Here is a 20982-nt window from a genome sequence, read left to right as displayed (position 1 = left end):
CAGTAAAACTCCACTGCTATAGTAACATATTTTCCTCTCCATTTAAAATAAGGATAATTTTCTGAAACTTCACAATGGCAAAGAGAGTAAAAAATGTGACAATAAAAAATGAGAAAAGCACAAAGTACTCTATGAACAAAAGCACAAAAGAATACTTGAGCATTATTGTAAAATCCAATCAGTGTGTCTATTTAGTAGAAAAGTGGAATCAATTTTCCAGACAGTGCCTTGTGCCTCAGTGTTCTTTCAAATCACTGGAATCTTCAAAGTTGGATTGTCAGTGTAAACAGAGACATGCACAGCACGCAGGAAAATCAGTAGATTAAAAAATTCCTTTAGAGATGTCAAAGTCATAACCATGAAGATTCTGGTGCAGCTGAACACTAATTTAACTGACTGCTTGGAGGTCATGGATTTATCCCTGAAATAGTGCTTGGCATAGTTTTTGTTTACTTATTAGTCTGCTAAACTGATGGCCCAATGCACCTCTGAAGATGTGAGCCATGCCAATTGGCAGGTAATTGGTTCCCTACTTTAATATATTCCTCATTGCATGGAGGTAACACACTCAGAAACAATAAATATAAACTTACCAATCAGTATGTCCTGTGACATACCTTCTAGATGATTTAATGCTGTAAGAACTGGATAAGTGGGCTGAGAGCTTTCTCATGGACAGATACAAGTTGCATGTACTTAAGTACTGTATCCACAAATTTATAATTTATGTACACTTAAATGTTTTGGAAGCCATAACATAAATTAATGTTTTCAGCAATGTATCATGGCATATCATGAGAGTTCTGAAGGGTTCAGCTGTGGATTATATGTCTGAGAAAACACACATGCACATAGGCAATAGTGAAATGCCTTAGATTGTAAACTCTTTAGGCTAAGGACTATGGGGCAGATACTTAGCTGGTGTAAAATGTCATAGATCCATTGCTGTCAATAGAGCTATGACAATTTACACCAGCTAAAGATCTGGCCCACATCTTTAGACCACTCTAGTGTAATGGGGCACAAATCGTGACTAATGTAAGCAGTTTATATATATACACACACTAATTATTGTTTTATTTATTGTAAATTGTAACACTTAGTTCAGAAAATACAATTAAGCACTTCACCAGGACATTAATGAACAAGTAAGAAGCACCAGTGTTAGTTGTGCAGTTAAAAAATAGAAATACAATTTCAGACTAATTCAAGACACAAACTGTAATATATCTATCTACCTGTTGTTCAGAAGAAAGATCAGGCTTTGCTGTGCCAAGGAAGCATCAGAGAACAACTGAACACAAGAACAGCAGATGACTACTGTGTGAGTGTATATACATATGCAATTTCTACTAATAGTGCTTTGTGTTATTTGAAGTGGTTATAATAAACTGCATATATGATACATAAATTAGATTCTATCCTCTTAGACTTTAACTTATATTAATTGCTTAGGGTTTTTTTTTCCCCTCTGTTCACCGACTCATGTTTCATATTGTTTTTCTTTGCGTTGCCGCAACATTTCCTCCAGTGGCATAACAAAAAAGTAATTGTAAGTGCAGTACAGAAACAGCATCAAAATTATGATTACGACTATAAGAAAAGCCAATAAATCTTATCAAATAGAATTCTATTGCTAAAATTCTCTGTTCCTGTACATGTTGCCACTCCCTCCTCTTCTCTGGCTTGACAAATGTTATCTCGCACACTTGTGTCCACTCAAAGCACTGTTGCAAAGAGCATTTTCCTGGTATGTCTCTACAACTAAGTCATCCTTTTTTTGTATCCTTCAACTGGTTCCCCCTTCTTCACTGCATCAAACACAAACTCCTCGTCTTCATTTTTAAAGCTCATCATGGCTTATCTTGCACTACCTCTCACTTGTTATGTGGTACTAAGACACTGACCCCTGCCTCTAGTCTGACCTCTCAGTGATACCAGCCTGCATTAACCATTTGAAAAGCTTTCCAACAAGCAACTTTGGGGGGAAACAGTTTACCTGGAAATAGTTCCCTGCAAAAATCTGTCTTCCTTCAAATATGTTCTTAAAAATAAACTCTACTATAATGGCTTCAAAACACTTAATGATTAGTCAGCTGGTATGCTGTCACTGCTGCATATCACTCTAATTTGACTTATCTCACTGTTACTTGCACCCATCCTGCCTGCATTGTATCCACCATTTGTCTTTTGTCTTATATTTGCACTGTAAACAGTTCAGAGCAGGAACTTTCTTATTGTTATATACTTATTCAGTGCCTAGCTCAATGGGGATGGGCCTTGTAGGTACTACCACAGTATAAATAATATGTGGAAATAAATTAAACCTATATTGGCAACTCAACCAGTTTTTCATGCACGGAATTTCTTTACACTTCTTGTGCTAGGGGAATAGGGTCTGTTTCCTCATGTGGAAATGGCAAAAGGTTCAAATCCCAAAGTGCATGGATCTCCTGAGATCTCTAAAAAGCAAGATGAATCCACATGGAGAGCCCTTGATTCTGCAATGGCACCTGTTCCTCCCTCCATTCCTCTCCCTCAATTCTGTATCTGCACAGCACAGTTCCTGCAAGAACTAGACTGAGAAGGGTCTCCCTGGACTGTCACTGCTTCCAGAGCCTCCTTAGAATAGTATAAAAGGGTAATCAGTGCAAAAGCTAAACACTAGCTGAAGTAATTCTCGAGTTTGTCCCCTGAATTTGAGAAGCAGGAGAATCCAGTGGAGCATAAATTCCCTGCCCTTTCACAACAGATCTGGTTCTTCACCGAGCTCCCATGGAGTTGATGGAAAAGGGAAATTATGTTATGCACCTCCCTCAGCCAGACTGACCAGTTTTCGGTTCCAGGCCATAGACTCTGACTTTGTGGATGCTCCGGGGCTGGAACACCCAGGTTAAAAAAATAGTGGTGCTCAGCACGCACCAGCCACAGTTGTTTGGCAGCATCCCCAATCAGCTGTTTGATAGCACCCCCGATTAGCTGATTGTAGGTGCCGCCAAACAGCTGATTGGTGGTTGGGGAAGGGGTGAGGGTGGAGAGCTGCAAGCAGCAGGGGCCTCGGGGACGGGAAGGAGCAGGGGCAGGAGGAGGTATGGTGAGGACAGGGTCTGGGGGGGGGGAAGAGTGAGAGAGGGGCCTTAGAGGAGGAGTGGAGTAGGGTTAGGGGTGGGGTCTCAGTGTAGAGCGGGGAGTGGAGCATTCCTGGGGAAAAGAAAAACTCAGCACCTATGGTTCAGGCCCTTCAATTTTCATGCCTCATGCTGTTTTACACTGATATAAATATTTTAATCTAGCGTATAATGTAACAAAACTGCTATTGTAAATAAATATAAAGAAGTGCTTGCTTGCCTAAAACACTGAATATTATTGTTTCCTAAGGGGGTCTATTGAGGCGCTGATTAATTTGTAAATAAAATTGGGATCAACTCTATGCGAGGGCTGGAAATGTAGTAATTTTTGTACATACCATTTTTCTATATAGGTTTGTCATAAGTTCATTGACTTTGGTTCTATATCACAATGAAACACTCAGTAAATAATGTGAAGATTATTTTAAACATGTATGAAGATTAGGCTCCTGATAATGGCATTAAAGAATTAGCTAGTACTTACCTTTATTTCTTGAACTTTCTTGACTCTTTTCTTGCTGGAATTAAAAAAATAGAAAGAAAAATGTATCATTAACTGTATTAGCTGTATTAGCAAATTAACAAGGAAAAGGTTTATTCCACTGAGAACAGCACCATATAAGTAATAACAGTTGTTAGCGTGTTTGTAAAACTTAATCACCTAAAGAAAATATATAGCAGTTCTGAATCCCGTTTTTTTTCAATAAGCAGATTAAGTGAGTTAAAGTAGACACTCAGAAGACTAAATCTGGGTGAACTGTATATAGGGGAATATATTCTGATTTTATTAATTCTTCTTATTGTTATTATTATTAGCAGCAATTGCCTGACACTTTATACATATTTAGCCTATGAATTGTTCTCCACCTATGTACTTCTACTACATCTTCAAATGTTACTAGTCATTCTGTGTGGTACGGAGCTGGTCACCTAAGCCACATAATATTGTTTCTACTCCCTGATAGAATGAATAGAAATGTAGGGATCAGACTAGTCCAGTGTCATGTTTCTGACAGTAGCCAACACCTGATGTACCTTAGAAAGGTGCAAAACAGCCCATGATGGGCAACTGTACAATAACTTGCCCTCAAGGAATGTTTTGTCCTCATTCCAAGTAATTAGTGGTTGATTTTTAGCCCTGATAGATTTTCTAACTACTTCCTCCTCATCCCTGAGATAGGCCTGAGCTTGTGTGCCCACTCATGAACAATAATTGGTTAGTGTTGGTAGCTGTGATAACCACACCACAACCCTGGAGGCAAACTCTCAGAGCAATATGGGCATTTAACACATGTTGGGTTCATCCAAGAACAGTATGCTCCATTAGAAGTGACACTTCAGGGATGCAGCCTGAGGAAAGTGGAGTCTCCTTTCCTCTCCTCAGATTCAGTGAGTTGCAGATGCATACCCTGTTCCCCTGGGCACCAGACGCACAGTACTTTAACGTCCTGCCTTCCAAAGTGTCTCCTAACATGGATTCCGACCCCAAAGTCATTTTTCTGGCTGAGATAGAGGGACTCATTTATCTATCAAAATATCAGTCTCTGATCTGCCAAAAACTGCAACAGGTCAGTCTTCTGCTGGGGAGACAGTAATCGCCATTTCAAGGCTCAGGACAACATTTACACTATCTTCTCTCATTGTAGATATTTATATGGACAAATTGTTTTTAATCCTGAAAAGTTCTTATCCTCATATTGTATGACAGTGGGTTGTACCATTAATTATTTTATAACATAAAAAGCTATTTCCTTCAATCAGTTTTTAAATTTTTTGCCTGGCAATTTCATTAGAGAAACATCTATAACAAAAAGGAAGGAAATCAAAGAGATTTAAAGATGCCTTCATAAGTACTTCCAGTCTTTAGGAAACATATATCTAAATCAGCGTTCACAAGACATTCACTTGCCACAAACATTCCTGCAAACAATTACAAACTTCTCCTACATATATTTGTGGAGAATGAACAGAATGGACTGTGAATATAGTTGAAGTGAATTCATGGTTTGTTTGTTTTTTTCATTTGAACAGGGATTTCTGATTTTTTTCTGCAGTATTTTCCCATTTATGCTATATGTTCTCAAATAATAAAGCAATATCTTCAGTGGGAAAAAAATCAATTTGAGTGTTAAGGGTGGCATATTAATACAGAAACATAGTGTTAGGTGGCATCCATCTTAAAAGTCCTATTTTTTTCCCATTAGGAATAGGATAGCAATTTAACATTAACTTACTAAATAGTTTGAACTCTGTAGACTCATAGACTTTAAGGTCAGAAGGGACCATTATGATCATCTAATCTGACCTCCTCACAGAATCTCACCCATCCACTCCTGTAACAAACCCCTAACCTACGTCTGAGTTATTGAAGACCTCAAATTGTTGTTTAAAGACCTCAAGGTGCAGAGAATCCTCCAGCAAGTGACCCGTGCCCCACACTGCAAGGAAGACAAAAAACCTTCAGGGCCTCTGCCAATCTGCCCTGGAGGAAAAGTTCTTCCCGACGCCAAATATGGTGATCAGCTAAACCCTGAGTATGTGGACAAGACTCACCAGCCAGCACCCAGGAAAGAATTCTCTGTAGTAACTCAGATCCCACCCCACCTAATATCCCATCACAGACCATTGGACATATTTACTGCTAATAATCAAAGATCAGTTAATTGCCAAAATTAGGCTACTCCATCATACCATCCCCTCCATACACTTATTAAGCTTAGTCTTGAATCCAGATATGTCTTTTGCCCCCACTATTCCCGTTGGAAGGCTATTCCCGAACTTCATTCCTCTAATGGTTAGAAACCTTATTCTAATTTAAAGTCTAAACTTCCTAATGTCCAGTTTACACCCATTTGTTCTTGTGTCCACATTGGTACTGAGCTTAAATAATTCCTCTCCCTCCCTGATATTTATCTCTCTGATATATTTATAAAAAGCCATCATATATCCCCTCAGCCTTCTTTTGGTTAGGCTAAACAAGCCAAGCTCTTTGATTCTTTCATAAGACAAGTTTTCCATTCCTCGGATCATCCAGGTAGCCCTTCTCTGTACCTGTTCCAGTTTGTATTCATCCTTCTTAAACGTGGGAGACCAGAACTGCACACAATATTCCAGATGATGTCTTACCAGTGCCTTGTATAACGGTATTAATACCTCCTTATCTTTACTGGAAATATCTTGCCTGATGCATGCATCCCAAGACTGCATTAGCTTTTTTAACAACCATATCACATCGGCAGCTCATAGTCATCGTGTGATCAACCAATACTCCAAGATCCTTCTCCTCCTCTGTTACTTCCAACTGATGTGTCCCCAATTTATAACCAAAATTCTTGTTATTAATCCCTAAATGAGCATTGCACTTGCACTTTTCACTATTAAATTTCATTGCTCCAGTTTACAAGGTCATCCAGATCTTCCTGTATGATATCCTGGTCCTTCTCTGTATTAGCAATACCTCGCAGCTGTACCTAGTATTAAGAATAAACGATTGATAAAGGACAAAGAAAAGGGTCAAGTAAGCTGTGAATTCCCCAGGAGGATACAAAGAACTCTTGGAAATCCTGCCAGTTAACTTACCAAAGGGCCCTCCTCTCACTCATCTGAAACAAAAGCTAAAGTAGACAATTCTTCTTTTTATTCATTTAGATCTGACTCTCTATTTAACACACATCTTGCTCATTGCCTGGCAACCCAGGAAGTATTACTTCTCATTCAAGCATTAACTGCCATCATACCATATTCTTCTAATTTAATCTTTAAGCATATTTTACTTTCTGATTGACAAGTTACTTCTCTAGTAGTGTTGAATTCCATGTAACATAAGAGTTTGGATGTACCTAGCTCAAAGTGGGTGCCTGGCAAGTCCAAACATACAATTGCACATAGTCACTAAACACCCTAATAACTTTCTCTAAAGTAGGAGCACAATAAAGAAAACTTACTGCTTAGTGAAATATTCAGAGTTTAAAAGAGAGGTATATCCTCAAGTGTAAACCATCTTCAGTGGAGCTATGGCCTGATAAAGATCTGTCCCCAAACCTTCAAACATTCTTATTATACACAATGGCTGCCACAACAGTCAGTCTCCGATTTCTTTACTTTGGGTCACTTTTTCAAATCTTTTGTTCTCTATCAACTGTTATTATACCAGCAATGTGTGTTGAAAATAAGTTAACACAAATTACCTCAAAAAGAATCAATTTTTATTGGAACACATGAGTATTTACAATACTTGAAAAATAGGTATGATACTTTGGGTTTTGGTTTTGTGACAAATTTATATACAAATAGTAATGAGAGAATAATCTTAAATTTAACCACTATACTAGGCATTTTGTGTGTGTGTTTCCCTACAAAAAATAAATCAGGCTTAATGTCAAATTGCATTATTCTATCTAATTTATCTATAACATTTACCAAACATCCATCTACAGCATTTCTAAGGTTCCCATTACTGTGGTACCCATATAAAATTCATTTGTATCAGTCATGAACAAGCTAAACATTACACACAATGTACATGTCATAGGCGGGGGAACGGGAATTAGAAGCAGATTCTACTAGTGCTATATCCTTGTGTCTAGATTCCAGAGTACCATTCTAACATTCCTTTTTCCCAGAAGCCAAGTAACTGTATGCTGTGACTTAATACCAGCCTTTGCCAATTGGCAATGACAAAATTTCAGTGCCTGAAGCTACTTTTATGTTCCTACATACTTATTTTAAAAGCTACTAGGTATCTCATAGCTGTAGGCAACAAAATTGTCCCAGCACTGAGAGAGTATTCGATTATTTTAGTATAGACAGAAGCTTCTACCCACTGTTAACTCCACTGCGGGACTTTCTCACCTGTGTGATGTCAAACATATGTATTATTTTTACTTTAAAAACACTCTTTCTATAGGATAGTCTCCTAGTGGCCACAGGGTAGTAAACATGCCTTGTGGGGCTGATACTGCTCCAGTGAAAGTTTTGCTAATGACTTTAACGGTAACAAGGACTGTGTCCATGCTGTATATATCTAGAACAGTGATCCCCAAATTTTTAACATCCCATCCCCTCTAACTTCTGTCCACGCGTCGATCTCTGTGCCATGATTTGGAGTCGGGCCACAGTGGGGAGCAGGGCCGGATCTCTGGCTGGGTCTGGGGGAAGGTTTGGGGGTGGGAGCAGGGCTGGGAGCAGAGCCATGGTCAGAGCCAGGGGTGGGAGGGACAGGGGCTGTGGCCAGGTGCAAAGCCATGACCAGGCCAGGAGCCAGAGGCTGAGGATGTAGCTGCAGGGCAGAGCAGTGGCTGGAAACAAGGGCCGTGGCTGGAGTCAACGACTGAGCAGAGCTGGAGGCAAAGTGAGACTGGGTGGTGTGCCTCCCTGCCCCCTGTGGGGGCTAGCCCAGCCTGTCCCTACACTCCCCACATTCCTCTGTGCCCCACTAGATGGATGTACCCCACAGTTTGGGGACGGGTGATCTAGATTGAGGGGCATTTTGAACATGCTGCTTATGGGTGTGTATAAAGTGAACAATCACCAGCAGTGCTCCCTAAGGTCAGATGGGGACTGGCAGATCAATTCCCTGTTAAAACACAATCCTGTCCTTCTCTGCTCCTGCCCCAAGGGTTTAAGCACAGGGAATTTGGGGACTGGGCCCTTGAATAGTCAAAGTCTTTTCAGCTGGTCTCTCACCTTAGGTGAAGGGTCTAGTAGTTGTAATGTCCTCCCTGACTGGGTAGAGAGGAGCCTGGGCCTTCCCTCTCCACCAGCCTCCAGGCAGGGCCCAGTGGTAGGCAGCTACACAACACCTTGCTAAGCCGCTGCACCCCTGGACCACTTCCTACCCCAGTCTCCTTTAGCTACCAAGAGTAAATCAGTCCAATCAAGTCTCTAACCTGCACACTTAGTCACCTGCCTCTCTTTCATGGGCTTGCCCAGGTCTCTGGTGTCAGGCTTCAGGCAATGAGCCCCTGGCCAGTATTTGTCCCTCAGAGCAGCCATTTTCTCCCTTCCACTGCTTGCCTCTGACTTGATCTGCTCCCCCTTTTAAAGCCCTGCTTCTAGCTTGTGCAGACTTTGCATGTGTGCCTGGGTGGGGCTGCCTGAGCTCAGAACTGCTCCTTAACACCTTGCTGTCCAGCGTGGCATAAAAGCCCCACTAAAAACTAATTAGAATATGTACTTCAGTCTTAATTGCAACATAATAGATGCTATAATGGACCTTAAACTGTTTCAGATTACATGACTAAATGATTCCTTATACAATGGGATGGTATTTCCTGACATTTTCAACAGACCACATAAATTAAATTCCAAAGTAAATCTTAGGATCTAATTCTGATGACATACTAGTTTTACTGTGGTTAACTCCTTTGACATCAGTGTAAATGAAGTCATAATTTCACTTAAGGGAGCCTAAATTGTTGTAAATTACATTTTCTTCCAACCCTATGAAGGACATAATCTGCTCTCATTCCCATGGTATAAATTTAGAACAACTTCAGTGGAGTTAAGAAGTGTTGTAACTTAAACTTCTACACATTTACATCAAATTCCAAGAGCAGAATCTCTCTTTTAAACAGGCCCTGATTATAAAAGAAAGGTTCAGAGTTGAAAAAGGTTAGTGTTGTGTCAACATAGAGATAACAGTACTTTACTCCAGAGGCCTTAATCTGAAAGAATGGAAATTTGAGACTACAATAGATTATGAAGACCAAATGTCAGCACTGACTGTAAAATCAGAGGGGCCTTGCAGGAAAGCAAAGGAGGAGGAGATCAATCTACTAAAAATGAATTTTGTGCATATCAAAAAATATTTTGAAAGGGAAGGGAAGGGGAACACTAGACATGAGCATGCATGTGGTGCTCTCAGCCTGTCTCTGGCAGAAAGGACAGGTACAGAACTGTTTAGAAAATGCGGAAAGATGTTGATGAAGAAAATTGTTTTCCTTAAAGTTTTCAGCAAAAACTGAAGAGTTTTTGTTTTTCAAGGTTCTGATAAATAAAAAATCCAGAAAAGCAGATTGTCATAAACAGATGGTTAAGGGTTAATGCCTTTTTTACCTGTAAAGGGTTAAAAAGTTCATCTAGCATAGCTAACACCTGACCAGAGAGACCAATGGGGGAACAAGATGTTTCAAAAGGAAGGAGGGATGTTTTTCCTTTGTTTAGAGTTTCAGTTTCAGCCGGAGTGAAAAAGATCAAGGAACCAGCCTCTTAACAGAGTAGTAAGTTTTAGAAAGGAATAAATAGGTTTATGTTTATTTCTTTGTAACCTGTCTTATGCAGTTAGAGGTAGAATCAAATTGGGTATTATATATTTTTTTCACGTAACTAAATTTGTGCCCAGAAGAACATCCTCTGTGTTTTGAATCTGTTGTCTGTGAGAGTAGCTGGCATGCTCATCTCTCCGAGAGGGTTTTCTTTTACCTTTCTTTTCTTTAATTAAAAGCCTTTTTCTTAATACCTGATTGATTTTTCCTTGTTTTTTTAGATCCAAGGGGGTTGGATCTGGACTCACCAGGGTTTGGTGGGAGAAAGTGAGGGAGATGGTTAATTTCTCCTTGTTTTAAGATCCAAGGGGTTTGGATCTGTGTTCACCAGGGAACTGGTGAAGTCCCTCAAGACTATCCAGGGAAAAAGGTGGTACTTGGGGGTGGTGGCGGTGATACCAGATCTAAGCTAGTAATTAAGCTTAGAAGTGTCCATGCAGGTCCCCACATCTGTACCCTAAAGTTCAGAGTGGGAAAGGAACCTTGACACAGGTGCTAGCTGTAACTTTTTTCATTTTGTTGAAAATCCAATTTTCAGTTGGAAAAAAAGTTCAGCCTGAAAATTTTCAACCAGCTCTAGGCAAGAACCTGAGTCTCAGTTTCAGTTCCCTGACAAGAGACTGCAGTCTTGTGAACTCTGGCTTTATATCACCTAGCTTCCTAGCCTCAGTGCCATTTGAGTTGCCAGACCAGAACTCATAGAAGTAATGCTGATCCAGAAATAGTTGAATGTTATCAAGCTAGAAGCAACACTAATGAGTTATGAAATAAATCCTCTCTCTCCCTTCTCGCTGGAGGGAATTTGCTGCAAAATGATGCCTTTGACCAGACAAGGGAGAGTTAAAATGTAGAGAAAGCCAGCTTTCAATGAAAGTGAATACATTCAGATTCCTCACTAACTAAATCCTGGGTACCATCAGGGTACTACCACTATCTGGGTTAAACTATGAAGTGTACCCGAACAAAAACAGCACAGGTTAGTGAGGAATTTGGTATAAGATGGAAATAAGTAAGCAGTATGTCTTAAAAATCTATATTTCAACAATATAAAGTTTGCATCCTTAGGGGACAAAGAACAGCCCTGTTGAGGGGAGAAGCCAACCTTCAGGGACAGAGAGAATTCCCTTTCCTCCTCACTTGGCAGAAGTCATCAGCAGCCACAATTGTCACAACCCATATGCATCAGTGAGGTCAACAAGCTGTTCTTTTTTATTTGAACTTAGGAAGATTTTTTCTATTTTTTTCCCAGTGTTTGTACAGCACAATGGATCTCTGATCCTAAATTGGCTCTTTGAGTTAATAAAATAATATATCAAAATAATTAATAATTTAACAGTTATTACATGTAAATATTCAACTGTTGTTGTGTTGTAATTAAAACAGACAGTTGTGTATACTAAAAAAAAATGAGTGTCTCTCTATATAAGGAGATACAACTTAGATAATGTTTTCTAATGAGGCTGAGAATGTATTATAACATCAATCTCTGATACTGCACTGTAATATGTAAGCAAAACATTTTCAACTGATGGTTTAACATTCACGGAAATGAGATCTATTTAAATAAAAACAGAAATGATTATGTGACTTAAAACACACAACAGTATCCACTGCTGCAAGTCATTTGCAGCCAGCACAAATTATCTTGCTTCCCAACGTTTCTCATCTGCCATAATGTACCAAAATAGTTTGAATCTAATATGCTTCAGCCAACTTAATCTGATGAGTTGCATGGCATTGCATCATATTACGTTGCATCATGTTGTGTCAGCCTAGTCCAGTGAAATGTAGCAATACAGAATACATCAGAACTGGAAAGAAGCCAGTCTTTTGTGTCAGACAGGCTCTTTTCTATCCTAACTTTTCTAAGAACAGTAGATGAAAGTGGAGAACATGTCAAATTTTCCACTTTGTTTGTGAACTAGAAAAGATCACGGATGGCTGACCACACAAATTGCTACTCTGGCACATCACGAGTTATAAGCTACTTGCAGTATATCTTAAACCAGGGGCTGCAAAGGATCTGATTTAAATACACTGAAATGTTTTTGCAGAGGTAAAATCTTCCTTTTAGTAACTGCTATAATATCTTAGTCACAATACACAAATATACTCAATCTTTCATAAAGGATTTTGACATTGTTATTGCTCAGTTATGACTGGGTAAACAGCATGGGTGTACTTTAAAATTTTTATTTGTCAAAGAAACTTTATCACTAAGTTCTCAATGACAATAAAGAAATAGAATAGCAGAGCTGGGAGGTGAAGAGGACTAGCAAAAGAGATAGGTCAGTAGTCATAAAGATATGCAGAGTGATAGACTTGGTAGATAATATATGTAAACTAAAACCTCCAGATCATTACATGAAGAGTTCCTTATTCAGAGCCTTTTTAAATCTATATTTTGTGACTTCTGTTTTGTTTTGTTTGTTATTCATGCCTAGCTGGCTGAAAAAGAGAAGTTGATATTTATTTATGTATCAACAGTGGAGAGATTTTCAAAAGGGAATATGGGATTTCAGAGCACAAGTTCCACTGAGTTTCAATGGGTCTTGTGCTCCTAAAATCTTTAGGCACATTTGAAAATCTCTTCCTAGAAAAATATGCATTCTTATTACACCCATCTTCAGAGATAAGCACTGTATTACAGATATGCCTCTTTGGATCAGGGATGAAGGAGAGAAGCAACATGTCTTCATCCTCAAAGTTTCCCACAAATTCTACCCAGGGTAAACAGATCTTTTTGAATATTTGTTGCATTAAAAGTGGAAAGGTTGAATCAATAAAACTCTTAAAATAAACACGTGTTAATTAGTCTAACATACTGTAGACTGTCCTTGGCATGTGAATGAATGATTATAATTTTGCAAACATAAATTACTAACTAATGAAAATGGGAAGGAATAGGGAATACAAACCTATTTCCTTGATTAACATATTTTTATAATGAAAATTCATCATCAGTCATCATATGATGTAATTACGATGCAGAATATGACTTTGGTGCTCATTAAATGTGTTCCTCCTGTGATAGTATTTTTACTAACAACTTTTTGTAATGAACCATAAGGAATAATTGCTATAAAAATATAATATGTTGATATGAGAAAATTTGAAATAAAAAAATCAGTTTTTCCATGATTTTACAAAAGCCCACACATGTTCAAGTATTTGAATAACAATATATTTATAACTTACATTTATATAGCTGCTTTAATACCAATTGATCCCTAGTATTTTTATGGTCTATACACCTACAGAAACTTCTTCTCTCCTGGATGGGTAGCTAACTCTGCAGTAGGACAGTCACAACCAGGTAGATAACAAAAGCACAGCGACAAGATCTTGGTGGAGAATAAAATTTGGTCACAAATATGAGCAGACACATTCTTACAAAAAGAATTCATGGATCATTTTTTCAGCAGAAGCTCTTAATGACAGCCATAAAATAGCAAGATAACCTGGCTTTGTATAGATTATACACACAGGACTAGATTGTGACATATACTAAGCACCCATGGAAAGGAGCAAGCAGCCTCCACTCCTGCACAGCCATTCTGGCAAACAGTAGTAAGCCAGGCTACACACCCACTAATTCTCTAAAGCAGCCCAAACAGACAGGTAGGCAGGTACAGAATGGGCAGGGTTTGGGTTACGTCCCCGCTACTCACTGGGTAGGGCAGCTGCGCCATCAGACAGAGTATTCTAATTGGCTGTGTGTAACGGGGTGGTGGTCCTGAAAGTGAAGGCATGTCCGAGCACTGCTGTTATAAGGCTTCTACTCTTTAAAACCAGGACTTCTGGGGATGTAGTCTGGAGCAACTGATGGGGAATGTAGGGTTGGAGTCATATTACTGATAACGTGAAGAAAGCATGAGATAAAAGTCTGAGCCTGCTGCTCAAACACATATAGACCATGGATTGGAAAAAAGAGATGCTGTTGGCCTCATCATGGAGAATGGGAGGATGACATTTGCTTAGGAAAGAGCAGTGCCAAGGGTCCAGAGTAGTTATCTGCAAAGAGGGAGCTGGGGCACAAACTTAATAGCAAAACTAATGGGAGACCTTCCTGGGTGAAAACATGGTGAAGCCTTGATAGAAGGGTAACCATGAAACCCTAGAAATGATTGGGGAAGTCCAGAGTGAAGACTTTATTTAATCCTAATAATAAATGAAACTCCAGCAGGTAAGACTGGTGTGAAATATAACATTGTGTTTGAGACTTTATTGAGCTGAGCCATTGAAGAATGGAAAACTCAAACATGGTGGCATACAGAGATCAGGAATATATGGTAACCCTCCTGCACTGCTGTGATAGGCCTCAGTGAATTACTACTGCATAAGAGCAAGGAGGAATTGTGACATGGAGGTGTGTTTCTGAGTTATAATGCCTTTAGGGGTAGTGCACCAACCCTTTATTGAGACTGTGCCTAAAAGCACAATGTAGCATGACTTTTTTTTCTGTTACAGCTTTTCTGTCATCAGTTGCATTCAGCTCACTGCAAAAATGAGTATTAATATCACAGTAGTATTGTATAAATCATGTAGATTTCTGCAAACTTATTTACCTTATTCTGACTAATAAAGAAAGAGGCAGTGAGAGAGAAAGAGAAATCTCTCATCTGGTAAGCTTACACTCATCTGGTAAGCTTACACCTGCAAAATCATTGACGACGTGAGAAGTGTTTGCTTAAAACTGCTGCCTAATGTAAAAAGACCTATGTGCAGCAGGTTGTAAATAGATCCTAAAGGATTTAAGCACCCCCAGCTAGTGTTAGGTCCATCTGCCCTGATCAACACCTGTCGGTGAAAGGAGCTGACAAGCAGTATCTATTTTTACCTTACCTTTAAATTCCAGGAACCTCATTTCACTAAATCATCACTTTCTATTCAGATTGTAAAGCACTCTCCCACTGTTTATTCATTTTAAATCTAGATCTACTAACTCAAGAGTACTGCTCTAAGATGGCTACTGTCCTGATCACTCTACTTGACCTTTGTCACTGCTTTCCCCCACACCTCAACTTATTGATATAGAAAAAGGCATGCTGAGGCTATTTTGCACTATTCGAAAACTGGATGCAGATATGCCCATAGAAAACAAAACACTATTACTCTGGCTGTTTCTGCAACCTTTGTATGTATCACAATTTATAAACCAACCAAATGAATGAATACATTTATTTTTCAGAACCTCAGATAATACTATTGACTCCCTCATTTAAAGTTTTACCAAATGATAGTATGATATTTAGCAGGCTAAAATCATCAAGCTGACTGTAAGGCCTGAATCTGCCATGTAATATTCCTCCTTCCCATACTTAAGTGGATTTCAATATGAATTTTGGATTTATCTTTCCTTATAGGATCAGTCCCTGCAAAGATGGCACCAGTGCCCCCCCAAGCTCCCTCGCAGCCCAATATGGCATTGCAGCACTGCCCCACCTTAATTTCTCCAAGTGGAGCTGCAATAGATTCAGTTCAAAACTCCCAGGGCAAGGAGAAGTCAACACATATCAACACGATATCATGATCTTTTTTTAATCAGACTTCAAGACAGGCCTTATTGTAACAAACACTTCATCAGGGTTCCCAAACTTACAGTCCATACCAAGAGTTATGCTTATTTACTGGTGCCTGAGAGATCAGCTGCCATCAAATTGCAACCTTCTTGGCTTCTATTAATTAATTAATTTCCCCTGCCCTACTTCCTGCTCTTGTTCATATGATTCAGTGCCCATGGCAGAGTTCAATCTCCTTGATTATCCCCAGGCTGCAAGCTTCCGTCTGACCCTTAAATGGTTAGTATGCTTTTTAACCATATGCTGTTTCACAGCCACTAATTGAAGTGAAGAAAATGGTTACAAACACATATAAAGATTTACCCTGGGTAAATCCATTATCCAGTGCAGTTTTACAGAGAACAGTTTTACAGAGTACAGTTTACTGTTTTCAATAGATCTGCTTACAGGAGCGAGGAGCAATCTTCCCGACAACAGTCCATAAGTAGCTCCTCTTTTTCACTAAGGCTGGAATTCACTTAGAGTGACCAAAAGTTCCGATTTGATAGGGACAGTCCAGGGGCACCTATAAAGACTTTGTCTTTATAGGTGCCCATTACCCCCACCCTTGTCCCGATTTTCCTGACTGCTGTCTGGTCACCCTAAATTCTCTTCAGTTGAGATGACCAGTGCAAAGCTCTCCACATTAAGCCCCATTTAAGATCTTAACAATAAGATTTTAAGGATTAAGCGGTGTAGACTGCAATATATGTTTCACTTGGGCGAATATAGAATATGACCACCACCACTACATGGATTTCTATAATCAGCTTCTGTACTGAATTGATTATCTCCTAGTTTAAGTTGGGAAAGCTCCTGAACTGAGCAGGAACAGCTTGGTTATGGCCCAGGAGCAGAACATGTTTTGTAAAGAGTGGTCCAACAGAGCTGAATTATTACTGTTAGTGCTTGTTATTGTCCTAAAATTTAACTGCTCAAGCAATAAAAACATGCTTTCAGCATGGAAGTACCTGCCCGTGTATGAGTAGCATGGGGATTTTTCTACACATCACTACCGAGAAAGAAATAAGGTACTGTGGGAAGGCTAATATGCTGTACTCTCACATGCATAATAATAAACACCGGAAAAAGTGAGGTAACCACTGGGTATTTGTACAGTAAATATCTCCAGAGTACCCAGTGACATATCCCAGATTTGGGTAGCATATTAAAAAGTTAAAGGGATTTTGAGAAATGAGATTTCAAGACCACCAATTATTATTCAGTGTAATAGGGGACTGATTTAACAGGTATAAAAATACCTTCTCCAGCCTGTGAGTTCCTAAAACTCTTGATCTTTACACAATTTCTAAAAAGTATTTTTCTCCTGAAGAACACTGTCTTTTTTCTCCCAAAAAATCACAAATGGATTTTTGCTATTCAACCTCCACTGGCATTAATGGGAGTAATTAGATTAAAATCCCATTCTGCTCTCAAAATTTTGGAGTGGGGTTTTGATTTTAATTTTCTACAAAATCACATAATGTGTTGCATTTTATTATTCATCCTATTTAAAGCACATTCTGATCTTATCAAAAAAGATGTATTTTTTGTTCCTTGCTCATTTAAAAAAATGTAGTGAGATACAAGAAAAATCTGAGGGAAGGAGGAAAATTAGGAAAATATAGACATATTACAGCTTTATTGTCAATTACCTTCTCACAAACCAAGAATGTATGTAATACTTAGGCTGTTTGGGGACATAATTATTGATCAGACTTTAGCGTATCCTGTGGTATTGATTAGAATTGATAGATTGTTTTTCTTTGCAACGTTACCTTCTCTGGCCTTTTAAGATGAATAGTAAAAGCAGTATATTATTTCTTGAGAATTCCTCAGAATCTGGTTTCTCATAGACTCATAGACTCTATGAGTCTATGAGTCTATGAGAAACCAGATTCTGAGGAATTCTCAAGAAATAATATACTGCTTTTACTATTCATCTTAAAAGGCCAGAGAAGGTAACGTTGCAAAGAAAAACAGAAGTGGGTGATATGAATATTAATCAGTTGCATCTGCCCTTTGGTAAAGTGCTTGACCAAATATTTGAGGGATAGGCTCATTCTAACTTCAGACTTGATGAAAGATAATATTACATTGCCTACTTTGTGATATTTATGAAACTAGAGTACAAAATTACGATGGTAATTTTGTATTAAATCTCAGAAAATTCCAGATTATGTGATATCTGCACATCAACGAACTTTTCAGAATGAAGTAGAAAGCAGAGCTATACAGACTATGGAGGTATTGGCAATTGACTGCAATCACCTATTAAATTAATCTTTGTAATTAATTTAAAGCTTTTAGTTATTTTCTTTTAGTGTTTATGCTAAAGGAAGGAAGCTTCTTATTTCTAAAGCAAATGCAATAATAATTTAATAATACAACTGAAATTCAATTGTAATTGTTCTAAATATATTAAGCATTAAAGTATATATTATTCATCTTGCTTTTAAGAAGACCGGCATATCAAATTTTTAACAGCCATCAGCTTTTCATCTTTTTTTCCTGAACATATCACAACTGATTTAAATTTAGCAGGAATTGCTAAAGTATATACACTTCCTTTTTTCAGAGCACAGACACCTGTTCTGCAGTGACCTCCCTGTATTGGTTCTGATCTCCTGTCAGACTCTCATTGTTTCTATGATGAGCTCTTCTTTTTGCTGGATTTTTCTCAGCTCCTCTTTTTCCATTTCTTCATTTGTACCTTGGTAATTATTTTGTATACCTTGGAAACTTGTCTTTACCCCCTTTACCCATGCATATAATCATGCAGTGTTCTCACTTTTGTTTTGATCAGTTCTCATAACATCCATGTCAGCGATCAGCTTCTTGCTTTACTTACAATGTTCTTGCTTAAATCATATGATGACAGCTGATAATATGATAAAAAAAAAAGACTGCACTTCTTTACAATAGGCTAATGTAGTGGTTTGACACCAGCTCTGCATGACCTAACTTTAGCTCAACAGTAGTCCCTATTTTCCCAAATTTATGAGGTTGCAGAACTCAAAAGTGGCACTCTTAAGGTCTCAGAAGCAAGTACTCCCTGTGTATCCTCTGACAGCTTATCCATGAAGAAGCTTTAATGTTAACTGAAGCATAGGAAGCCATTCGTCAGCCAGGCTGACTGAGTTCAAGATTGCTTAAATGTCTTATAATATCGCAACCATTTCAAATTGCATTGGATTGAAAGGTAGTATAAAAAAGTATTAGTATGAATTCAATTTATGAAAAACATGGTTTAAATCCATTAATGTTGTTGAAGTTGTAGAACTGCTGAAAACCTAATCACAAGTTATCTTTAAATATTTTTATTTTTGTCAAAAAGTTACAGCCAAATCCTGAAGCCAGTGGCAAAAGGCAGTAGAATCAGGATATCGGCCCAGATTCAGCATGCTTAAGACACACCAATTTCAGGTGGACTTAATCACATGCTTAAGCTTTTGTTCTTCTTTTTTTGCCCCTTTTCTATCTGGGGTCAGCGATTATATCTCCTTCATATTCATCTGACATTTTCCCTTTCTTAAGAATATAACTGAACAAACTTTAAAGATATTTGATGCTTTCCCTTACCAGTAACTGAAACAGATCCACTGATACTTGATCCAGCCAGGTGTTTTCTTCTTTTTCATTTTCCTAAATGCCTCTGCAATCTCTTCCTCCTATATACAATCTGTTATGCCCCAATTTGGGTTACATGTTCTCAATTCCACTCTTGGGTTCTCCTCGTTCATCACTCTCAAAATAATCACTCCAAACTTTGTTGATTGATTCATCATTCATTTACAAAATACTATATTCATTTCTACTGTAAGCAAACTCATTCACATCCCTCATCATTTTCTCTCTTGCTTTGGTGAGTTTATAGATGGCCTTCTGTCCCTTGTGTCCTCATAGTCGGTTGTATAGCTCCGAATCCACATGAGCTCCAAGTGCAATGCAGTGGCAAGAAAGACTAATGCAATCCTTGGATGGGGTAACGGGAACAGGGGAATAGTGAGTAGGTGATTTTACCTCCTTATGTGGCATTAGACAGACTAATACTGGAATACTTTGTAAATTCTGGTGTACATATTTTACAAAGGATGTTGAAAAACTAGAGGGGACAAAAAATAGACACAAAAATTATTCAAGGGCTGAAAAAAATGCCTTACAGTGAGAAACACAAAGAGCTCTCCCAAAAAAATCAAGGGGTGAGTTAATGACAGTATGTAAGTACTTTCACAGAGAGTAAATGCTGAATACTAAAGGCTTTTTCATCTAGTGGAGAAAAGCATATAAAACACTATGTCTAGAAGTTGAAGCCAGAAAATTCAATTTAGAAAGATTTTTTTTTTAACAGGGATAGTCATTAACCATTGGAACAAACCACTGGAACAAACTACGAAGGAAGTGGTGAATTCTCCATCTCTTGCTGTCTTCACATCTGTCCCTGCCTGCAGGTATATGGGATCTTGGGGAGCAATTACCACACAGCTGGGGTTCCAATTAATTTCTTTATTAAAGGAAAAAAAAGGAAGTGGTGGGAATTTAGTAATGAAATACGATGGGATGGGGTGTATAGGGTGTTTACAATAGACAACGATGGGGGGGTTCTTCTTATTGAACGGTGTAGGGAGTTCTAATAGTGGGCTACAGAAAGTGGGGTTCAGCACAATGGGATATAGTACAGTAAATAAGCAACTCTAGATACAGTGTGGAAATGCAAAGCGTGCCCAAAAGAAATGCAAAATAAAATGGTAGCTTCTATATGAGTTAATAGCTAGATACACAATGTAACACAGTGGCATCAATGTAAATACAAAGTATATCAGAAAAGTGGAGACAACCAATGGGGTGTTATAATTACAAGTAAAATGTGAGTTACAGTACAACAATACAATATCAATATAAAGGCTGGGTCAAGAAACAGGAGGGGGGGTGAGTGATTAGTGGTATGCAGATGAGCGGCTGGAAGCAGCGAGAGACTCTGAAGCCCTGCAGGGTAAGAACAATGGAGCAGTGTGATGGTGATCTTCG

General features: G+C 38.5%; 1 protein-coding gene across 3 annotated transcripts in view; it reads right to left on the bottom strand.

Annotated features, from left to right (window-relative positions):
* The window catches only part of FSTL5 (follistatin like 5), a 578464-nt gene that overhangs the window by 481165 nt on the left and 76317 nt on the right, over positions 1-20982 (bottom strand). For all 3 annotated transcript variants that reach the window (XM_030564448.1, XM_030564450.1, XM_030564449.1), the window contains exon 3: positions 3613-3646. In XM_030564448.1, the coding sequence (XP_030420308.1) occupies positions 3613-3646 (34 nt within the window). The remainder of the gene's footprint in view (positions 1-3612; positions 3647-20982) is intronic.

Source organism: Gopherus evgoodei, chromosome 5 (assembly GCF_007399415.2).
Source record: "Gopherus evgoodei ecotype Sinaloan lineage chromosome 5, rGopEvg1_v1.p, whole genome shotgun sequence".
NCBI classification, from domain to species: Eukaryota; Metazoa; Chordata; order Testudines; family Testudinidae; genus Gopherus; species Gopherus evgoodei.
This window is presented reverse-complemented; position numbering and strand designations above follow the sequence as displayed.